The sequence below is a fragment of the Microcaecilia unicolor genome, chromosome 3 (assembly GCF_901765095.1).
Source record: "Microcaecilia unicolor chromosome 3, aMicUni1.1, whole genome shotgun sequence".
NCBI classification, from domain to species: domain Eukaryota; kingdom Metazoa; phylum Chordata; class Amphibia; order Gymnophiona; family Siphonopidae; genus Microcaecilia; species Microcaecilia unicolor.
In genome coordinates, this window is record NC_044033.1 from 307,932,195 (window position 1) to 307,952,503 (window position 20,309).

The 20,309-nt window shown below is 46.9% G+C and overlaps 1 protein-coding gene across 3 annotated transcripts in view; it reads left to right on the forward strand.

Annotated features, from left to right (window-relative positions):
- SLC11A2 (solute carrier family 11 member 2) overlaps positions 1–20,309 on the forward strand; it is a 319,640-nt gene that overhangs the window by 258,334 nt on the left and 40,997 nt on the right. For all 3 annotated transcript variants that reach the window (XM_030198289.1, XM_030198288.1, XM_030198291.1), the window contains one exon: positions 10,574–10,727. In XM_030198289.1, coding sequence (XP_030054149.1) covers positions 10,574–10,727 — 154 coding nt within the window. The remainder of the gene's footprint in view (positions 1–10,573; positions 10,728–20,309) is intronic.

Consider the following 20,309-nt stretch of genomic DNA (forward strand, 5'->3'; position numbering starts at 1 on the left):
GAACCAGTCAGGGGGATTTAGTTAATGCAGTGCAACAGGAGATGATAGGGGAAATGAGATGGAGTTGGGGTAACAGAAGAAACTTCAATTAGTCCTACAGGTATAAACAGTTAAAGCTATCTTCACAATTTGTCAAGCGAATTCTCTTCAACCTTCAGTGAATGTGTGTAGGAGAAGGGTTGACAAATGGCAAATGATATGACACTTTAGCTACTGATTGGCCCAGACTATTTCTAGAGAACTTCAGAAACTTAAAAGCGAAATTTCCTTGTTGATTCCAGATCAGTCCAGAAGTGGGATACGTCCGTCTTGCCAGCAGATGGAGAGAGAAATAAAATCATTTGATTTTATTTCCTATATAGGGGCCAGTTCTGCTTTCAGCTGTTCAATAGTTCTCTATCTCCAACTCTAGCAGATGATGTAGACGAGAACTGGTGCAGCATTCAGAATAAGAAAAGCCCAAGGCCAGAGGTATTTTAGATCTACTTCCCTGGTGGGCCTGAGGATGGGTCTAAGGGGCTTATATGTGACAATCCAGTGTGGGCTAATCTCCAATTGCCCTGAGGGAAATGACTTATGATAGGGTTTAGGTCCTAGCACAGATGATCTAAGAGCCCTAAAGTACATGATGTCCTCAGTCTATGCGGCAATGGTTTCAGAAATATTGGATTGCTTCCTGTCTGAGGCTGGACTAGAAGGGAAAAGTGGTATGTATATATATTCATCAGAAATATCCTGAAAACCTGACCGGTTTGTGGTCCTCTGATTAGGAGTGAATACCATTGCTCTAGGGAGTCCGGAAGGCACCTTCATATGAGGGGCTCTTCACAGATGTCTCCACAAGGGAGTGGATCAAGGGACTCCTTCCTAGTGAGTTCTCTTCTCTGATGTAGGTTGAGGGGGATTCCTTGTCTTGAACAGTTAGAGAAGGAGTTTTCTTCGGGAGAGGAAAATATGCTAGACCCCCAGTTCATGTGGTCTTCTCTATTTGCAACCTGAGCTGAGTCCTGATTGCCCTGACCTCCCTTCCTCTTGGGTCTCATAAGAAGTTAGTTTCATTAAGGGCCCTTGTTTTGTGATTAAACAAAAAGTACCTCATCGTCCCTGTAGTCAAGATGAATGGGTATACGCCTCATGCCAGCAGGTGGAGACTGAGAACCACTGATTCATTTCCTTTACCCTATAAGGATTCTGTGCAGTCATTGGACTTGGATTTAGGCATAGACTCTGGGTTGAGTAGGAGACCAAAAGAAGGCACTCTAAGATAGGTTAAGTATTGGGAGTGTAAGTTGTGGGACTCAGGGCTTGGTTGGGATTTGAGTTAGGTCTTGGGGATTGGGTAGTATGAAAGTGTTGGGTCTTGTAGATTAGATGGAGGTATAGTGTGGGTCTAAGAAACAGAGAGGAGATTAGAGAGGACAGTGGGTACTAAGTGATTAGGTGAGAGTATGAATATGAGTGCAGAAAAATGGGGAAGAGAACAGTTTGAAGGGGTTGGGAGGAAGTTGAAAGGAACAGAGGGTTACAGAAAGGATGAGACCAATGAAATGGACTGGTCTTAAATGAAGTAGAGGAGGTGAAAGGTGGGACCAGGTGTTGGAAAAGGATTGAATGGCTGGAAAATAGCTGGAGCTTGTAAGGGGGGAGGATACGTGAGGCTGGGGAGAGTGGAAATGGGGGACTATGAAGTAGGTGAAAGAGGAAGGGAGAATTGTGGAAGAAATGAGACAGGTGGAGAATGGGAAGACTAACATAGTAAATGACTGCAGATAAAGGCCTGTTCGGTCCATCCAGTCTGCCCAACAAGATAAACTTATTTTACATGGTATGTGATACTTTATATGTATACCCAAGTTTGATTTATCCTTGCCTTTCTCAGGGCACAGACTGTAGAAGTCTGCCTAGTACTGTATTGTTCTTGTACTAAGTTCTGAAGCTAACATTGAAGCCCCTTAAAATTTACACTCCAGCCCATCCCTATCTATTCAGTCACGATCAGGGTGTAGACTGTAGAAGTCTGCCCAACTCCCGTTTTGTTTCCCAATTACTGGCGTCGCCACCCAATCTCCGCTAAGATTCCGTGGAGCCATTCCTTCTAAACAGGATTCCTTTGTGTTTATCCCATGCATGTTTGAATTCCATTACCGTTTTCATCTCCACCACCTCCCACGGGAGGGCATTGCACATATCCACCACCCTCTCTGTGAAAAAAATACTTGCTGACATTAGTCATGAGTGTGCCCCCTTCAACCTCAATTCATGTCCTCTAGTTCTACCGCCTTCACGTCTCCGGAAAAGGTTCATTTGCGGATTAGTACCTTTCAAATATTTGAACGTCTGTATCATATCACTGCTGTTTCTCCTTTCCTTCAAGGTATACATGTTCAGGTCAGCAAGTCTCTTCTCATATGGTTTGCAGTGCAAATCCCATACCATTTTTGTAGCTTTTCTTTGCACCGCTTCCAGTCTTTTTACATCTGTATCAAGATATGGCCTCCAAACTGAACACAATCCTCCAAGTGGGGCCTCACCAACGACTTGTAGAGGGGCATCAACACCTCCTTTCTTCTGCTGCTTATGCCCCTCTCTATGCAGCCTAGCATCCTTCTGGCCACGGCCATCACCTTGTCACATTGTTTCTTCACCTTTAGATCCTCAGACACTAAGTTCCCAAGTTCGGTCTCCTGAGTTGAGCTTACTAATCTCTCCCCTCCTATCTGGTATCTCTCTTTCGGCTTTCTGCACCCCAAGTGCATCACTCTACACTTCTTGGCATTAAATTTTAACTATATGCTACATAGAAACCGTTCTACTCTTACAATTCCCGTCCTTTTTTTGTATTTTTTTTCAATGCTGTGAACAACAGTGTGAACACACTATATTTAGTGGTGTTAGAAGTGCTCAGTCAATAACATATCACTCTGGCTAGTCAACTGGAATGGTAATATGTTTCACAAGCATCACTGCACTTCAGCCCTCCCTGCCTTCTCCATTAAACTTGATGTTAAAATAAATATTGGTTTCAGTCAATAGGTACTTAGCTGCGGGCTGGTGCTTTTATAGCTGCTCTGTTACCCAGTCGATAGCCAGAAGCTGTAGTGCGTGTAGAAATGTGATATTAAAAACCAATTTTCATCTATAATTGATCCATCTTCTATTCTCACTTCAATTCTCAACACCCGTGGTGTTTCGCCTTTGCTAGTGTCATCAGGAGAATCGAGATTCAGCTGGACTTCCCTCCCGATGTAATATTTCCATCTCCAGATATATTAAACAGAATTGGCCCCAGCACCAACCCTTGAGGAACTCCACTGCTCACCTTCCTTTCCTCCGAGCGGATTTCATTTACCACCACCCTTTGCCACCTGTCGGTCAACCAGTTTCTTATCCATTTCACCACTTTCGGTCCTAAGTTCAACACTTTCAGGTTATTCACGAGTCTTCTGTGGGGGGGGGGCGTATCAAAGGCTTTGCTGAAGTCCAAGTAGATTACATCTAGTGCATGTCCCTCATCCAGTTCTTTGGTCACCCAGTCAAACAAGTCAATGAGATTCGTTTGGCAGGATTTTCCTTTGGTAAAGCCATGTTGCCTCGGGTCCTGTAATCTGTCGGCTTCTAGAAAGTTAACTATCCTTTCTTTCAGCAGTGACTCCATTATTTTTCCTACCACCGACGTGAGACTTACCGGTCTGTAGTTTCCCACTTTTCCCTGTCTCCACTTTTGTGAAGAGGGACCACATCCGCTCATCTCCAATCTCGCGGAACCTCTCCCGTCTCTAAAGATCTATTAAATAAATCTTTAAGAGGTCCCGCCAGGACCTCTCTGAGCTCCTTCAGTATCCTGGGATGTATCCCATCTGGCCCCATTGCTTTGTCCACCTTCAGATTCTCCGGCTGTTTATAAACTCTTCTGTAAATGGCGCAGTATCCACTCCATTCCAAGACGTTCCCTCGGCAGCCGACCACGGTCCTTCTCCAGGATTTTCCTCCATGAACACTGAAGAGAAATAATTGTTTAGCACATTTGCTTTATCTTCATTGCTCTCCACATAGCCATTCTCATTATCTTTCAGTCTCGCAATTCCATTCCTATCTTTCTCCTCCAATATATCTGAAAAAGGTCTTGTCACCTCTCTTTATATATTTAGCCATTTTTTCTTCCGTTCGCGCTTTCGCTAGCCTTATTTCCCTCTTCGCTTTTTTGAGTTTAATCAGATAATCTTTTCCTTGATCCTCTCGTTGCGTTCTTTTGTATTTCTTGAACAAAGCCTCTTTTGCTCTTATTTTTTCAGCTACTTGTTTGGAGAACCATATAGGCTTCCTGCTTCTCTTGTTTTTGTTTATTTCCTCACAAAAAGATCAGTCACCTTATTTATAGCAGTCTTTAGATTGGACTACTGTTTTTCCACATATGCTATGCCTTCCCATGCCAACAACTCCTTCAGTTATTCCCCTATTTTATCAAAATCAGTACATCTGAAATCCAGTACTTTGAGTTTTGTGCGTCCGCACTCTGCCTTCGCCCTTATATCAAACCATACTGTGTGATGATCACTATTACATAGGTGGGCACCCACCCGGATATCGGAAACACTACCTCCATTAGTGAGCACTAGATCCAGCATCGATCCTTCCCTTGTGGGTTCCGTCACCATTTGTCTGAGCAAGGCACTTTGACAGGCATCCACAATCTCCCTACTCCTTTCTGATTCCGCAGACGGGACGTTCCAATCCACGTCAGACAAATTGAAATCTCCCAACAGTAGCACCTCCCCTTTCATACCAATCTTTTGAATATCTTCTATCAGATCCTTGTCTAACTTCTCCGTTTGCGCAGGAGGTCTGTAGATAACTCCCATGTGGATACAGGTTCCGTCTTCTCTTTCCAGGACGATCCATAAAGCTTCTTCCTTTCCACAGGTTCCCCACATTTCAGCCGCTCTGATATTGTCTCTCACATACAGAGCCACTCCTCCACCTCTCTGTCCCTTTTTATCCTTCCTAAAAAGATTATAGCCCGGTATGGTTACATCCCATTCATGGGAATCGTTGAACCACGTCTCTGTAATAGCAACAATATCCAAGTTTTCTTCAAACAACAGGGCTTGCAAGTCTTAAACCTTTTTACTTAGATTATGAGTATTTGTGCACATAGCTTTCCATGTGCTTAGTGAGTTTAGGTGGTTTTCTATATTTAGATGACCTTTCCCTCTGCCATCATGTTTATTCTGGGGGTGACTTTCCGAAATCCCTCGTTTCCTTTTGTCACCCCCACCTCTAGTTTAAATGTATAGAAACATACTGTCTGAATTTCTCCCCAAGGATCCTTTTTCCCATCACAGAAAGATGTAGCCCATCATTACAGTACAGCCGGTTATTTTTCCACGTATTACCCCATTCACACCGGAGTCTGCTGAGGCCTCTCCAGTACTATGTAAGCCACATTGAGCCTACAAATAGGTGGGAAAATGTGGGATACAAATGTAACAAATAAATAAATAATTAAATTCTCCTATGTATCTAAAACCTTCTTCTTTACACCAAGACTCAAGCCACTTATTGAATTCCTCTGTTTTGTCTAGTCTTTCCTCTCCCCTCCCCCATGTAGGAATTACTTCAGAAAAAGCCACAGTCCGAACCAAAGATTTCAGTCCCTTCCCAAGCTTCCGGAATGCTCTCTGTGCTGTAAGCTTGCTATTGTTGGCCAGATCATTTGTCCCCCAGGTGAATTACAGCATCAGCGTTTGAAGCCTTGCTCTGTTCTTGGATCACTTTCAGTATTTGGTCAGTACATCTTGTAGCTGAAGATCCTGGAAGACATTAGGTTGGAACCCCTGAACTGTGTTCCTAAGTTAATGCCTCTAATAATGGAGTCTCCGAGCAGTAAGAATTTTCTGCTTTTCACCATTCTGTCATTATTTGGGGGATGTTTCTTGGGTTGTGTTGCTTTCATTGCCTCTGGTTCCACCACGGTACTTCTTTTTTCAGCATCATATTGTCACAGATCTTAGTCTACCAGAGCCTACTGTGACCCATCTATTCCTCTGTTGTTTTATTCTCTGAGGCAGAGGTGGTGGTAAATTAGCTGGGAAATGAGTAATCCTGGATGCTTCTTTAATTGTAGCTAATTCCTTCTTGAGTTTGTTGATCTCATCTTTTAAAGCTGATATTTGGAGACAGATAGGACAAGCTCTAAGGTTCCAGATAGATTTCCTTAGGACTAGGGAAGTAAAAGTAGGAAGTAGAAAGCTGGTAAGTGAAAGGTGAAAAGAAGGGTACTGAAGACTGGTGGGGAGGGGACAAAGAGAACTGAAACCTAGCTATAGGTAGAGGCAAATGAGAGAAGTGGAGAAGTAAAATGAAACAAAAACATCAAAATGAGAGAGAGGTATAGGGGACAAAAGAAGAAACAGAAAATAGAAATGAGATTCTGGAAAAGTACTTGGAGAAAACCAACAAGATGAAAAGGAGAAGACAAACCAGGACCAACGTTACTGTAAAAAATAAATTGGGCAACACAGGTACCTTCAGATGTGGGGCCATTCTCATGGTATGAGTCCTGCAACCTGCACAGTTCATACTTCATGATTCACCCCAAGATGTGGGGCAGAAAAGCACAAGTTGGCCCAGGGCCCTTGAGCAGCAAGAACCTCTGCCAACATGGCCAATTTTTGCTATTTCTTCAGGATAGAGTTCCGCTGAAACCAACAAAAGAAACAAGCTCAAAATGTATTCGGACAGTATACAAACTCCTAAAACTGAGCTGAAAAAATATGTTAAACGAATGACAGCTTACACACCATGTATCTCATATCCTTTCTTACATGGAAAAAAGATGGCTGTGGCTTTTTTTTTTTTTACGTAGTTTAAATACTACCTTGCTGATTGGAAAAACACAGTCCCAATTGGTTAAAATGCCACTGACAGCAACCAGTCAAATTAAGTTAAAGTCCACTATTCCAGTTCTGAATTAGTCCCATTTAGTCTCTGTGGTTGAAGTGTATCAAGGAAGAAAATCCAACGTTGTTGTTTGTAGTTTAACAGTTGTTCAGAATTGCCACCCTCCCACCTTAACTGAACACTATCCAAAATCTGCCATGTGATGTCACTCAGGTGGTGATGAAGATCATGCCAGTGTTGTACCAACAGAACTGACAAGACTTTGTTTTTAATTCTTGATTTGTGTTCAGTGAGGCATACTCTGATTGGATGACTCGAGTTTCCAATATATACATAGTAGCATAGTAGATGATGGCAGAAAAAGACCTGCACGGTCCATCCAGTCTGCCCAACAAGATAACTCATATGTGCTACTTTTTGTGTATACCTTACCTTGATTTGTATCTGTCTTTTTCAGGGCACAGACCGTATAAGTCTGCCCAGCACTAGCCCTGCCTCCCAACCACCAGCCCCTTGATTTGTATCTGTCATTTTCAGGCACAGACCGTATAAGTCTGCCCAGCACTAACCCCACCTCCCAACCACCAGCCCGCCTCTGCCATCCAATCTCCGCTAAGCTCCTGAGGATCCCTTCTTTCCGAACAGGATTCCTTTATGTTTATCCCACGCATGTTTGAATTCCGTTACTGTTTTCATCTCCACCACCTCCCGTGGGAGGACATTCCAAGCATCCACCACTCTCTCCGTGAAAAAATACTTCCTGACATTTTTCTTGAGTTTGCCCCCCTTCAATCTCATTTCATGTCCTCTAGTTCTACAGCCTTCCCAACTTTGCAATTGACATGGAGAAACGATGACGTATACATCTTTTGTTTTACAATTGGTGTAAGTTTGAGATGTAATACAACGAGAAGTCTATTAATTATAAACATTAGGAAACTGGCATCTCTGCAAGCTATTATATATATATATATATATATATATATATGTGTGTGTGTGTGTGTGTGTGTAAATAGGAGGAAAAACCTCCAGAAGCACCTTTCTTCACTTAATTTAGCGAATGAAAGGGCTTCTTCATCATTGGAAAAAACCTCCTGAATTTCAAAAAGATAATTTCACCTTATTTCTAGAATTATGAATGTTTTGATAAATATATATCTCTTAAAAACTCGAGAAGGAACTTAACTTCTCTCGGGCTCCTCCGTAATTAAAACTGTGGTTGACGTGAGCCTCCGTTTCGCCAGAACTGCTTCAAAACCTCCGGTCTAATATTATTCCATTCAAACTGCCGACGGACACATGAGGGGCTAAATTAAGTGAAGAAAGGTGCTTCTTGAGGTTTTTCCTCCTATTTACATATATATATATATATATATATATATATATATATATATATATATATATATATATAATAGCTTGCAGAGATGCCAGTTTCCTAATGTTTATAATTAATAGATGTCTCTCTGTTTTGGAAACTGCCCCTGATTTCCAATTTAGTTTGTATATACAACGAGAAGTGCCAGGACGTCTCCAGTCTATGCCCTCTATAGTGGATGATCACCACATTTGAAAAGTCCCAACTTTTCAATAGCAAGAGGTGAGTAATCCAATCGTTTGTATGGCAGAAATTCACCAATAGGGTTTTCTACGTCTAAAAGCACAAATAGGTGGGCATCAAAACAGTCTTGAACTTGCAAGATACTGCAATGCAAGTGAATGGAATTTATGATTTTGGAACTGCCCGGTTACCGCTGGGTTAGCGCAGGAGCCCTTATCGCCACCTCAGTAGGTGGCGGTAAGGGCTCCCTGCCACATGGCCATGCGGTAAAAGTTCTCTTACCGCATGGCCATGTGTGCTGGGGGCTTTTTTTACCACCTGCAGTAAAAATGACCCTGATTCATGGGGAAAATGGCCCTGTAATTCCCTTGCCCGTAATGTCTTGTCTGTCTGTTTTACCTAGATTGTAAGCTCTTTGAGCAGGGACTGTCTATGTCAAATGTTCAGCGCTGTGTACACTTCAACCACAGGTACTAAATGGGACTAAATTTAGAATTGGAATAGTGGTCTTTAATTTGATTGGTTGCTGTCAGTGGCATTTTAACCAATTGGACTGTGTTTTTCCAATCAGCAAGGTAGTATTTAAACTGCGTTTAAAAAAAATAAAAAAGCCACGGCCATCTTTTTTTTCCATGTAAGAAAGGGTATGAGATACACGGAGTGTAAGCTGTCACTCTTTTTGTCCGTTTAAAATTTTTTCAGCTTAGTTATAGGAGTTTGTATACTGTCCGAATATGTTTTGAGCTTATTTTTTGTTGGTTTCAGTGGACCTCTCCCCTGAAGAAGTAGCGAAACTTGGCCATGTTGGCGGAGGTACTTGCTTCTGTGGAAGCTGCTGAAAGTTAAGTGACGTTAGTCACAACTTTTAATTCACAAGTTTGTACTGTTTGAAAAAATGAAAAAAAAAGTTAACATGGTGGCAAGCTGGGGAGAGGTGGATTTTTCAGGGGCTGGAAGAGGGATCAGGTGACTTTAAAAAGGGTTATGTGGGTGCTGGCTGGCAGTCATCTGGGACCTGTATAACTGTCGTATGCGGGTCCCGGCTGAATATCGGCCAGGACCTGCATAAGTTTCAGTGGCCAGCACCGGTCAAATTAGCACTGGATGTTCAGTACCTGGTAGCCCGGACATGGCCTGGCACTGAATACCTTAGTTGGCCATGGTCAGCGATTAAAATATATTGACTGTTGCCAGCTGAATATCAGCCAGATAATTTATAAAATAATGGAAATACTTTGAATGTATTAAGCCATACAGGACTCAATTGAATAAAATAGATTCTGACCTGGTGATATAACTGTTTACTAAATATGGGATGCCAGTACTATGAAAACCTTTATTATCTTATGAGGATTCTGTTTATCATAAAGGTTTAAAATATCCCGCAAGTGCTCAAGCTTCTACAGCTGCAGTGTATCCCAAGTAGTGTGGAACAGAATAAGTGATAAGACTGGATGAGTCAATCAGCCTTTTCTGCTGTCATATAATATGTTTTGTTGGGTTGGGGGAGGGTTAGGGCGGGAGGCAAAGGTTAAAATGTTGATGATATGTATACTGTTCCACATTTACTTGGACGATTTGGCTCTGCAATGTGTGATTTTTGTTAAGAGTATGTTGATATTTCATTTCCTTATATCATCAATAAAAATGTTGAAACATAATATGTTTTGTTTACAGTGTAGAAGTAAGCACTCCTCTGAGGCAGTGATTTCCAAAACTGTCCTGGGGAAGCCCAACCAACCAGCAACCAGGTTTTCATGATATCCACGATAAATGTACATAGGAGAGATTAGCAAATCGATTCCAGGATTATTCATTGTGGATATCCTAAAAGCCTGACTGGCTGAGGTTCCCCAGGTCCAGTGAAACAGTTAGGCAGATGACTCACAAAATCCAGCACAGGATAAAAAAGAAGCAAATCGCCAAAAAATCTTATGACTGTTTTAAACTTTTGTGGTGAATAAATTCATCTTTTTGTGAAAGATGTTTTGGCGATTTGCTTCTTTGTTTTATTCTGTGGGATTCCCCCAGGACAGTTTTGGGAATCTCTGATCTGAGGAATAAAGCTGTACAGCTGTTTCATTCTCTCTCTTCTCTTTGCTTTTTCTCTGGCAGTGGCTGGAAGATTGCTGGTGGTGTACTCATCCTCCTTATCTGCTCCATAAATATGTACTTTGTGATTGTCTACGTGTCTGCCTTGGGCCATGTGGCCTTATATGTGGGGGCTGCGATCCTCTCAATTGTTTACTTATGCTTTGTGGCCTATCTGGTAAGTAGGGCCACTTCTTCTATCCACTTTAAATCTCTCACATGACCAAGAGTCTATAGACTGGAGATGTGTGCATTTTTAAATTCAAGCATTTCTCCTTGCGCTAAGTAGAGAGCATAGATTTCTCTCATTCCTGGTACAGTGGTTCCTCTCTCTGCAATACTTCATCCTGACAAACTGGGGGCAGGGAGACTGGAGTCACAAATCCAGACCCCCTTGTGCCAATATATTTTTAAAATACACATATTTGTATTCCTTTTATTTAGGTCTTGCAAGGAGGCTTTTCTTACTTTTACATTTCTCTGTTAAACCAACAGTTGCCTTTACTTGTAAGTTACTTGTTCCTTACCTCAGCAGTGTGTGCTCGCTCTTTTAATACTGCTGGCACATTACATTGCCTAAAAGCTCTGTTACCAGGGGACTTAGAAAAGAAATCTCATGGCAGCTGCTGTCATACAGTGTGTTCCTAGCAATGGGAGCAAGTATTGTTGCAGAGGAAAGGAAAAAAAATAGGGCAAGGTACTGAACAATGTAATCCAAATCTCACATCCACCATGTAGCCTAAGGATTAGTCATGTACCCTGATGATAACTTGTATGGCACTGTCACGAAACACCTAGCCACTCACCTGGGGTTACCCTGTGGCCACTTAGAGGGTCTATCCCCAGCATATCTCAGGTCCGCCTGCACCTGCCGCTTGTGCGCTACACTAGCACCCCTCCCATTTACTGGGTCACAGCCGCCTCTGGGCAAGTCTCCCACTCTGAAATTATCCCCAGTGATTTCTAGGTTACTGGGGCCACACTCCCAACACACAAACCACCAATATTCTTTATCAGTCCAGACATGCAGGGCAAACAAACGACTGTGTTTATTCTCATAAAAATATTGAACAGTGGAGAGACAAAATGCAATCAGCAAATAGTAACAAGCAACTGAAAAATGGATCAATTAGAAAACTAACTGAACATTTGTATACTGTCTAAACAGTGCCTGGGAAGATCAGGACATATAGCTGCTCACAAGTTATCAAATGTAACTGTTTGCAGGGTCTTACCAAAGGGATCCTGTTCTCTTTTCTTCCTGGCTAAGACTGGAGCAAAAGCCAGTACTCTCCAAATGAAAATGAGCTCATGGGCCAATCAGAGGCCAGAACAAGAAAATTTCAAACATTACTGCTTCCTGTTTGTAATAAATCTAAAGAAAAGAACATTTATTTCTCTGTAACAGCTTTACAGCAAAGAAGCATCACCTGCTGGCCAAATAGGAGAAATACATTTCAGGACATAATTAATGCAGGAAAATATCCAATACATTTTACAGTCTTAAAATACACTGTTTCTTCACGGGCACTATATATATTTCTCCGAGGACAAGCAGGCTGCTTGTTCTCACTGATGGGTGACGTCCACGGCAGCCCCTCCAATCGGAACACTTCACTAGCAAAGGCCTTTGCTAGTCCTCGCGCGCCCATGCGCACCGCGCATGTGCGGCCGTCTTCCCGCCCGAACCGGCTCGTGTTCATCAGTCTTCTTTTGTCCGCGCTCTGGACGGTCATGTTTGCGCCGTTTCACGCCCCTAAAAGTTGACCCTCGCGCGTCTTCGCGTTTTTCGCTAAAAAAAAAACGGACCTTTACGGTCTTTACCCCTTTCCCGTGCTTCCAGCTTTTGCCCTGCGTAAGTTTCCTTTCGCTTTCGGGGTAGGCCTTTTTTGAGGCCTCGGTACGGGTTTTTTCTCTCCCTATTTTTGGTGCCTATATTGCCATTATGAGTTTTGATTTCGCCGGCGTGATTTTTCCGCCCATGTCATCGAAGTCTCCCAGCGGCTTCAAGAAGTGCACCCAGTGTGCCCGGGTAATCTCGCTCACTGATAGGCACGCGTCGTGTTTTCAGTGTCTGGGGGCTGGGCACCGCCTGCAGGCCTGTAGTCTTTGCGCCCTTTTACAGAAGAGGATTCAGGTAGCGAGATTGGCCCAGTGGAACGTGTTGTTCTCGGGCTCTTCGTCGGCAACAGCACCAGGGGCATCGAGTGCATCGACGTCGACAGCATCAAGACCTTCAACCTCGGCATCGACTGCATCGAGGCATCGACCCTCTGCATAGTCGGTACCGAGACATCGAAAGGCTGCGTCGGCGTCGGTGGTACCGGGACCTCCACTAGTGCTGATGTCGTCGGACGGTGGTGCTTCGACTGGAGTGCAGGTGAGGGCTGTCCATTCCCCTGCTGGTGGCGGTGAGCCTTCGGGTGGGTCTCCCCCTACCCTGAGGGCTCCTGCGGTACAGCCCCCCCGAGACCGACCTTATTCGGCCTCGGCCCCGAGGAAGCGACGGCTGGATTCTACGTCCTCCTCGTCGGTACCGGGAAGTTCCGGTGACATGCTTCGTTTGAAAAAGTCAAAGAAGCATCGACACCGGTCTCCTTCCCGCATCGGTACCGAGAGCTCTGAGTCGCCGAGGGAGTCGGCACCGGGAGGACCGCTCACCCTCTGTTCAGGAGGTGTCGATGCGCTCCACCTTGGACAGCCCGGAACAGCCTCCACGCCCGGAACAGACTCTGACCTCGACGCCTGCATCGGCTTCCATGTCTTTCTCCACAGCTGCTCTGCACGAGAGTCTCCGGGCTGTTCTTCCAGAGATCCTGGGAGAGCTGTTGCACCCTTCCCCTCCGGTACCGGGGGTGCTTGCGCCACCGGTACCGTCGAGTGAGGCGCCGGCTGGCCCCTTGCCCGGGGTGAGGTCTCCGACATCGGTGACGCTTGCGGTACCGACTGCGGTCGCCTCCCAGGAAGGCTCCCCGACGACGTCGGCGGAGGGAGCTTCGCCGGTGCTGGCGAGGGAGTCTACCTCTCGACGCTCCCACCGTGGCCGTGTTTCCACGGAGTCGAGCCGGGCACGGCTTCAGACACAGGTTCATGAACTTGTGTCTGATACCGATGGTGAGGCCTCGTGGGAGGAGGAGGAGGACATCAGATATTTCTCTGACGAGGAGTCTGATGGCCTTCCTTCTGATCCCACTCCCTCCCCTGAAAGGCAGCTTTCTCCTCCCGAGAGTCTGTCTTTTGCGGCCTTTGTCCGGGAGATGTCTACGGCCATCCCCTTCCCGGTGGTTGTGGAGGATGAGCCCAGGGCTGAAATGTTTGAGCTCTTGGACTATCCTTCTCCACCTAAGGAAGCATCCACAGTACCCATGCATCATGTCCTAAAAAAGACATTGCTGGTGAACTGGACCAAGCCTCTAAGTAATCCCCACATTCCCAAGAAGATCGAGTCCCAGTACCGGATCCATGGAGACCCAGAGCTGATGCGCACTCAGTTGCCTCACGACTCTGGTGTGGTGGATCTGGCCCTAAAGAAGGCTAAGAGTTCTAGGGAGCATGCTTCGGCGCCCCCGGGCAAGGACTCTAGAACCTTAGACTCCTTTGGGAGGAAGGCCTACCATTCTTCTATGCTCGTGGCCAAAATCCAGTCTTACCAGCTCTACACAAGCATACATATGCGGAACAATGTGCGGCAGTTGGCGGGCTTGGTGGACAAGCTCTCTCCTGAGCAAGCCAAGCAATTTCAGGAGGTGGTCAGGCAGCTGAAGGCGTGCAGAAAATTTCTGGCCAGAGGGGTATATGATACCTTTGATGTTGCGTCCAGGGCCGCTGCTCAAGGTGTGGTGATGCGCAGACTCTCATGGCTGCGTGCCTCCGACCTGGAGAATAGGATCCAGCAGCGGATTGCGGACTCCCCTTGCCGAGCGGACAATATTTTTGGAGAGAAAATCGAACAGGTGGTAGAGCAGCTCCACCAGCGGGATACCGCTTTCGACAAGTTCTCCCGCCGGCAGTCTTCAGCATCTACCTCCTCAGGTAGACGTTTTTATGGGGGAAGGAAGACTGTTCCCTACTCTTCTGGTAAGCGTAGGTACAATCCTCCTTCTCGACAGCCTGCGGCCCAGGCTAAGCCCCAGCGCGCTCGCTCTCGTCAGCAGCGTGCGCCTCAGCAAGGCCCCGCGGCTCCCCAGGAAAAGCAGGGGGCGAGCTTTTGACTGGCTCCAGCAGAGCATAGCCGACATCAACGTGTCAGTGCCGGGCGATCTGCCGGTCGGGGGGAGGTTGAAAGTTTTTCACCAAAGGTGGCCTCTTATAACCTCCGACCGTTGGGTTCTTCAAATAGTCCGGCAAGGATACACCCTCAATTTGGCCTCCAAACCTCCAAATTGCCCACCGGGAGCTGAGTCTTACAGCTTCCAGCACAAGCAGGTACTTGCAGAGGAACTCTCCGCCCTTCTCAGCGCCAATGCGGTCGAGCCCGTGCCATCCGGGCAAGAAGGGCTGGGATTCTATTCCAGGTACTTCCTTGTGGAAAAGAAAACAGGGGGGATGCGTCCCATCCTAGACCTAAGGGCCCTGAACAAATATCTGGTCAAGGAAAAGTTCAGGATGCTTTCCCTGGGCACCCTTCTCCCCATGATTCAGGAAAACGATTGGCTATGCTCTCTGGACTTGAAGGACGCTTACACGCAAATCCCGATACTGCCAGCTCACAGACAGTATCTGCGATTTCAGCTGGGCACACGTCACTTCCAGTACTGTGTGCTACCCTTTGGGCTCGCCTCTGCGCCCAGAGTGTTCACGAAGTGCTTGGCTGTAGTAGCAGCGGCGCTTCGCAGGCTGGGAGTACACTTGTTCCCCTATCTCAACGATTAGCTGGTGAAGAACACATCCGAGGCAGGAGCTCTACAGTCCATGCAGATGACTATTCGCCTCCTGGAGCTACTGGGGTTTGTGATAAATTATCCAAAGTCCCATCTTCTCCCAGTACAGAGACTCGAATTCATAGGAGCTCTGCTGGATTCTCGGACGGCTCGTGCCTATCTCCCAGAGACGAGAGCCAACAACGTGTTGTCCCTCGTCTCGCGGGTGCGAGCGTCCCAGCAGATCACAGCTCGGCAGATGTTGAGATTGCTGGGTCACATGGCCTCCACAGTTCATGTGACTCCCATGGCCTGCCTTCACATGCGATCTGCTCAATGGACCCTAGCTTCCCAGTGGTTTCAGGCTGCTGGGGATCTAGAAGACGTGATCCACCTGTCCACGAGTTTTCTCAAATCCCTGTATTGGTGGACGATTTGGTCCAATTTGACTCTGGGACGTCCTTTCCAAATTCCTCAGCCACAAAAAGTGCTGACTACGGATGCGTCCCTCCTGGGGTGGGGAGCTCATGTCGATGGGCTTCACACCCAAGGAAGCTGGTCCCTCCAGGAACGCGATCTACAGATCAATCTCCTGGAGTTACGAGCGGTCTGGAACGCTCTGAAGGCTTTCAGAGATCGGCTTTCCCACCAAATTATCCAAATTCAGACAGATAACCAGGTTGCCATGTATTACATCAACAAGCAGGGGGGCACCGGATCTCGCCCCCTGTGTCAGGAAGCCGTCAGCATGTGGCTGTGGGCTCGCCGTCACGGCATGGTGCTCCAAGCCACATATCTGGCAGGTGTAAACAACAGTCTGGCCGACAGGTTGAGCAGGATTATGCAACCTCACGAGTGGTCGCTCAACTCCAGAGTAGTGCGCCAGATCTTCCAGGTGTGGGGCACCCCCTTGGTAGATCTCTTTGCATCTCGAGCCAACCACAAAGTCCCTCAGTTCTGTTCCAGGCTTCAGGCCCACGGCAGACTGGCATCGGATGCCTTCCTCCTGGACTGGGGGGAAGGTCTACTGTATGCTTATCCTCCCATACCTCTGGTGGGGAAGACTTTGTTGAAACTCAAGCAAGACCGTGGCACCATGATTCTGATTGCTCCGTTTTGGCCGCGTCAGATCTGGTTCCCTCTTCTTCTGGAGTTGTCCTCCGAAGAACCGTGGAGATTGGAGTGTTTTCCGACCCTCATCACACAGGACGAAGGGGCGCTTCTACATCCCAACCTCCGGTCTCTGGCTCTCACGGCTTGGATGTTGAGAGCGTAGACTTTGCCTCTTTGGATCTGTTAGAGGGTGTCTCCCGTGTTTTGCTTGCTTCCAGGAAAGATTCCACTAAGAGGAGTTACTTCTTTCTATGGAGGAGGTTTGCCGTCTGGTGTGACAGCAAGGCCCTAGATCCTCGCTCTTGTCCTACACCGACCCTGCTTGAATACCTTCTGCACTTGTCTGAGTCTGGTCTCAAGACCAACTCTGTAAGGGTTCATCTTAGCGCAATCAGTGCATACCATTACTGTGTGGAAGGTAAGCCGATCTCAGGACAGCCTTTAGTTGTTCGCTTCATGAGAGGTTTGCTTTTGTCAAAGACCCCCGTCAAACCTTCTACAGTGTCATGGGATCTCAATGTCGTTCTCACCCAGCTGATAAAACCTCCTTTTGAGCCACTGAACTCCTGCTATCTGAAGTACTTGACCTGGAATGTCATTTTCTTGGTGGCAGTTACTTCAGCTCGTAGTCAGTGAGCTTCAGGCCCTGGTAGCCCAGGCCCCTTACACCAGATTTCATCATAACAGAGTAGTCCTCCGCACTCACCCTAAGTTCTTGCCGAAGGTAGTGTTGGAGTTCCATCTGAACCAGTCAATTGTCTTGCCAACATTTTTTCCCCGTCCTCATTCCTGCCCTGCTGAACGTCAGCTGCACACATTGGACTGCAAGAGAGCATTGGCCTTCTATCTGGAGCGGACACAGCCCAACAGACAGTCCGCCCAATTGTTTGTTTCTTTTGATCCCAACAGTCCGCCCAATTGTTTGTTTCTTTTGATCCCAACAGGAGGGGAGTGGCTGTGGGGAAATGCACCATATCCAATTGGCTAGCAGATTGCATTTCCTTCACTTACGCCCTGCTGGGCTGGCTCTTGAGGGTCATGTCACGGCTCACAATGTCAGAGCCATGGCTGCGTCAGTGGCCCACTTGAAGTCAGCCACTGTTGAAGAGATCTGCAAAGCTGCGACGTGGTCATCTGTCCACACATTCACATCTCATTACTGCCTGCAGCAGGATACCCGACGCGACAGTCGGTTCGGGCAGTCAGTGCTTTAGAATCCAACTCCACCCCCCTAGGCCCATGTTTATTCTGTTCCAGGCTACACTCTCAGTTAGTTGGATAAATTGTTAGGTCAATCTCAGTTATGTCCTCGCCGTTGCGAGGTCCAATTGACCATGTTTGTTGTTTTGAGTGAGCCTGGGGGCTAGGGATACCCCATCAGTGAGAACAAGCAGCCTGCTTGTCCTCGGAAAAAGCGAATGCTACATACCTGTAGAAGGTATTCTCCGAGGACAGCAGGCTGATTGTTCTCACAAACCCGCCCGCCTCCCCTTTGGAGTTGTGTCTTCCCTTGTCTTTGTCTTGCTACATATGGGACTGACGAACACGAGCTGGTTCAGGCGGGAAGACGGCCGCGCATGGGCGAGCGAGGACTAGCAAAGGCCTTTGCTAGTGAAGTGTTCCGATTGGAGGGGCTGCCGTGGACATCACCCATCAGTGAGAACAATCAGCCTGCTGTCCTTGGAGAATACCTTCTACAGGTATGTAGCATTCGCTTTATATGGTAATTCACAGGGATACAGTGTTCTCCCTTACACTAAATATAAGTACTGAGAGTTAGAGATTTGGTTGATGGTCATACACTGACATTGAATAGAGGATTTCAAATGAGTTCTTCTGGCTTGCAGCTCTGCAATCTAATCATTATATTATATAGCCAACCCCGTAGCTCAAATTAGGATGGCATGGACCAACACCAGTCATCAGCAATACTCCCCTCTTCAATGGCTACAGCCAGACGAATAAGAGAAGCAAAGGCTACAGAGGTGTAGCTGAGTGTGTGTGTGGGGGGGGGGGGTTGCAAGGGGAACAGTCGCTCCCCCAAACAGATTTTAAAGAAAATTATGCCGAAGCCAGCTCTTGTCAATTGGGGTTTTTTTTTTAATTTGCAGTATTGACTTTCTCCCCATCCCTCCCACCCTACCATGGAACCTGCACCACTCCTTCCCTGAGTTCAACACCGCTTCCTGTTCTCCCTCCCCCCAGACTGTCAGACCTCCTTCGTTTATAACAGTATATAACACGCTGCCTGTCTGAGCCAGCGTCTGATCCATCCCCCTGCATGTCCTTCCCCTCTGACACAGCTTCCTATTTCCGCGAAGGCGGGACACGCAGAGGGAAGGATTGGATCCGAAGCTGGCTCAGACAGGCTAAACGAAGGAGGTTTGACGGTCGGGGGAGGTGGGTTGTAGGAAGCAGGCACTGGAACGGGGGGGGGGGGGGGTGGTCTGTTGAAGGAAGAAGGGATTTGAAAGAAGGAGGTACTGGATAGGGACACAGGGGGGCACTATTGGAAAAGGAGGGGAGATAGAGATACGGGGACAATGCTGGAAAAGAAGGAAGATGGGAACATGGGGGGTTATACTGGAAAGGGAGGGAGATGAGGACATGGGACAGTGCTGGAATAAGGGGAAGATGGGGACCCTAGGGGGAGTTATGCTTGAAAGGGAAGGAGATGGGGGCTTGGGGGGGGGGGGTTGTACTGGAAAGGGAGGGAGATGAGGACATAGGGGGACAATGCTGGAATATGGGGAACATGGAGATGGGGGGGGGGGTTAAGCTTGAAAGGGAGGGAAGATGGGGACACAAAGGGTAATGTTGGAAAGGAAGGGAGATGGTGACATGAGAGGTAATGCTGGGGGGAGATGGGGACACTGGGGGTAATGCTTGAAAGGAATGGGGAGGGAAGGTAAAAGAGATGCCACATTGCATAGGGCGTAGGAACAGAGATGTCAGCAGACCGCAGGAAGGGAGAAGGGGAACAAGAAAGAGATCTTGGATGAAGAGAGGGGAAGAAAAGCTGAACCCATGGGGAGAAAGCGAGAGATGATGGGATGGGAGGGGTTGACCAGAGGGAAAAGAGAAAGTTGAGATGAGTCGGGAGAACAGTAGGAAAGATGCTGGAGCCAGAGAGAGATGTGGTACCATGGGAAGCGTCAGGGGAGAGAGAGGAAGTTCCGGCTGGGGGTTGGGAGTACAAGAAAAAGGGAAGAGAGGAGGCAAAGAGAAACTGGACAAGGTAGGGATGATGACACACAGGGCAGATACTGAACATGAGGAAAATAGGGACAGGGAAACAGAAGGGAGATGCTGGACATGACAGGAACACAGGGAATGATGGCAGACATGAAGAAAGAAGAAATGTCAAATAGGCGACTTTGGAAAGCAGAACTAGGGGCAAAGAGGGACAGTTCAGAAGATGGATGAGATGAGGGTAGAAGGGGGACAGATCAGATGATGACTAGGATATGGTGATTGAATGAGACGAGTTGGGGAGCAGAGCAGGGAATTATAGATAGGACAGATGGCATGGGAATTTTGAGGGATGCTCGTACTTGGCATTGGTCTTTGAAAGGATTGTGTGAGTGTGGAAATGGGGTTAAAAAGATGGTGAAAGAGGCAGTAGGACATGGGGTATAGGGTAAAAGATAGAAGATTGGCCTGGGGGCAAGGAGAGGGAGGAGAAGAATTTCCTGGAGGCAAGGGAAGGAAGGAGAGATGGGGATGGAGCTGGGGCTGGTGAGGGGATGAGGGCTAGAATAGTGAGTACAGAGGATGGGAGTGGGAGA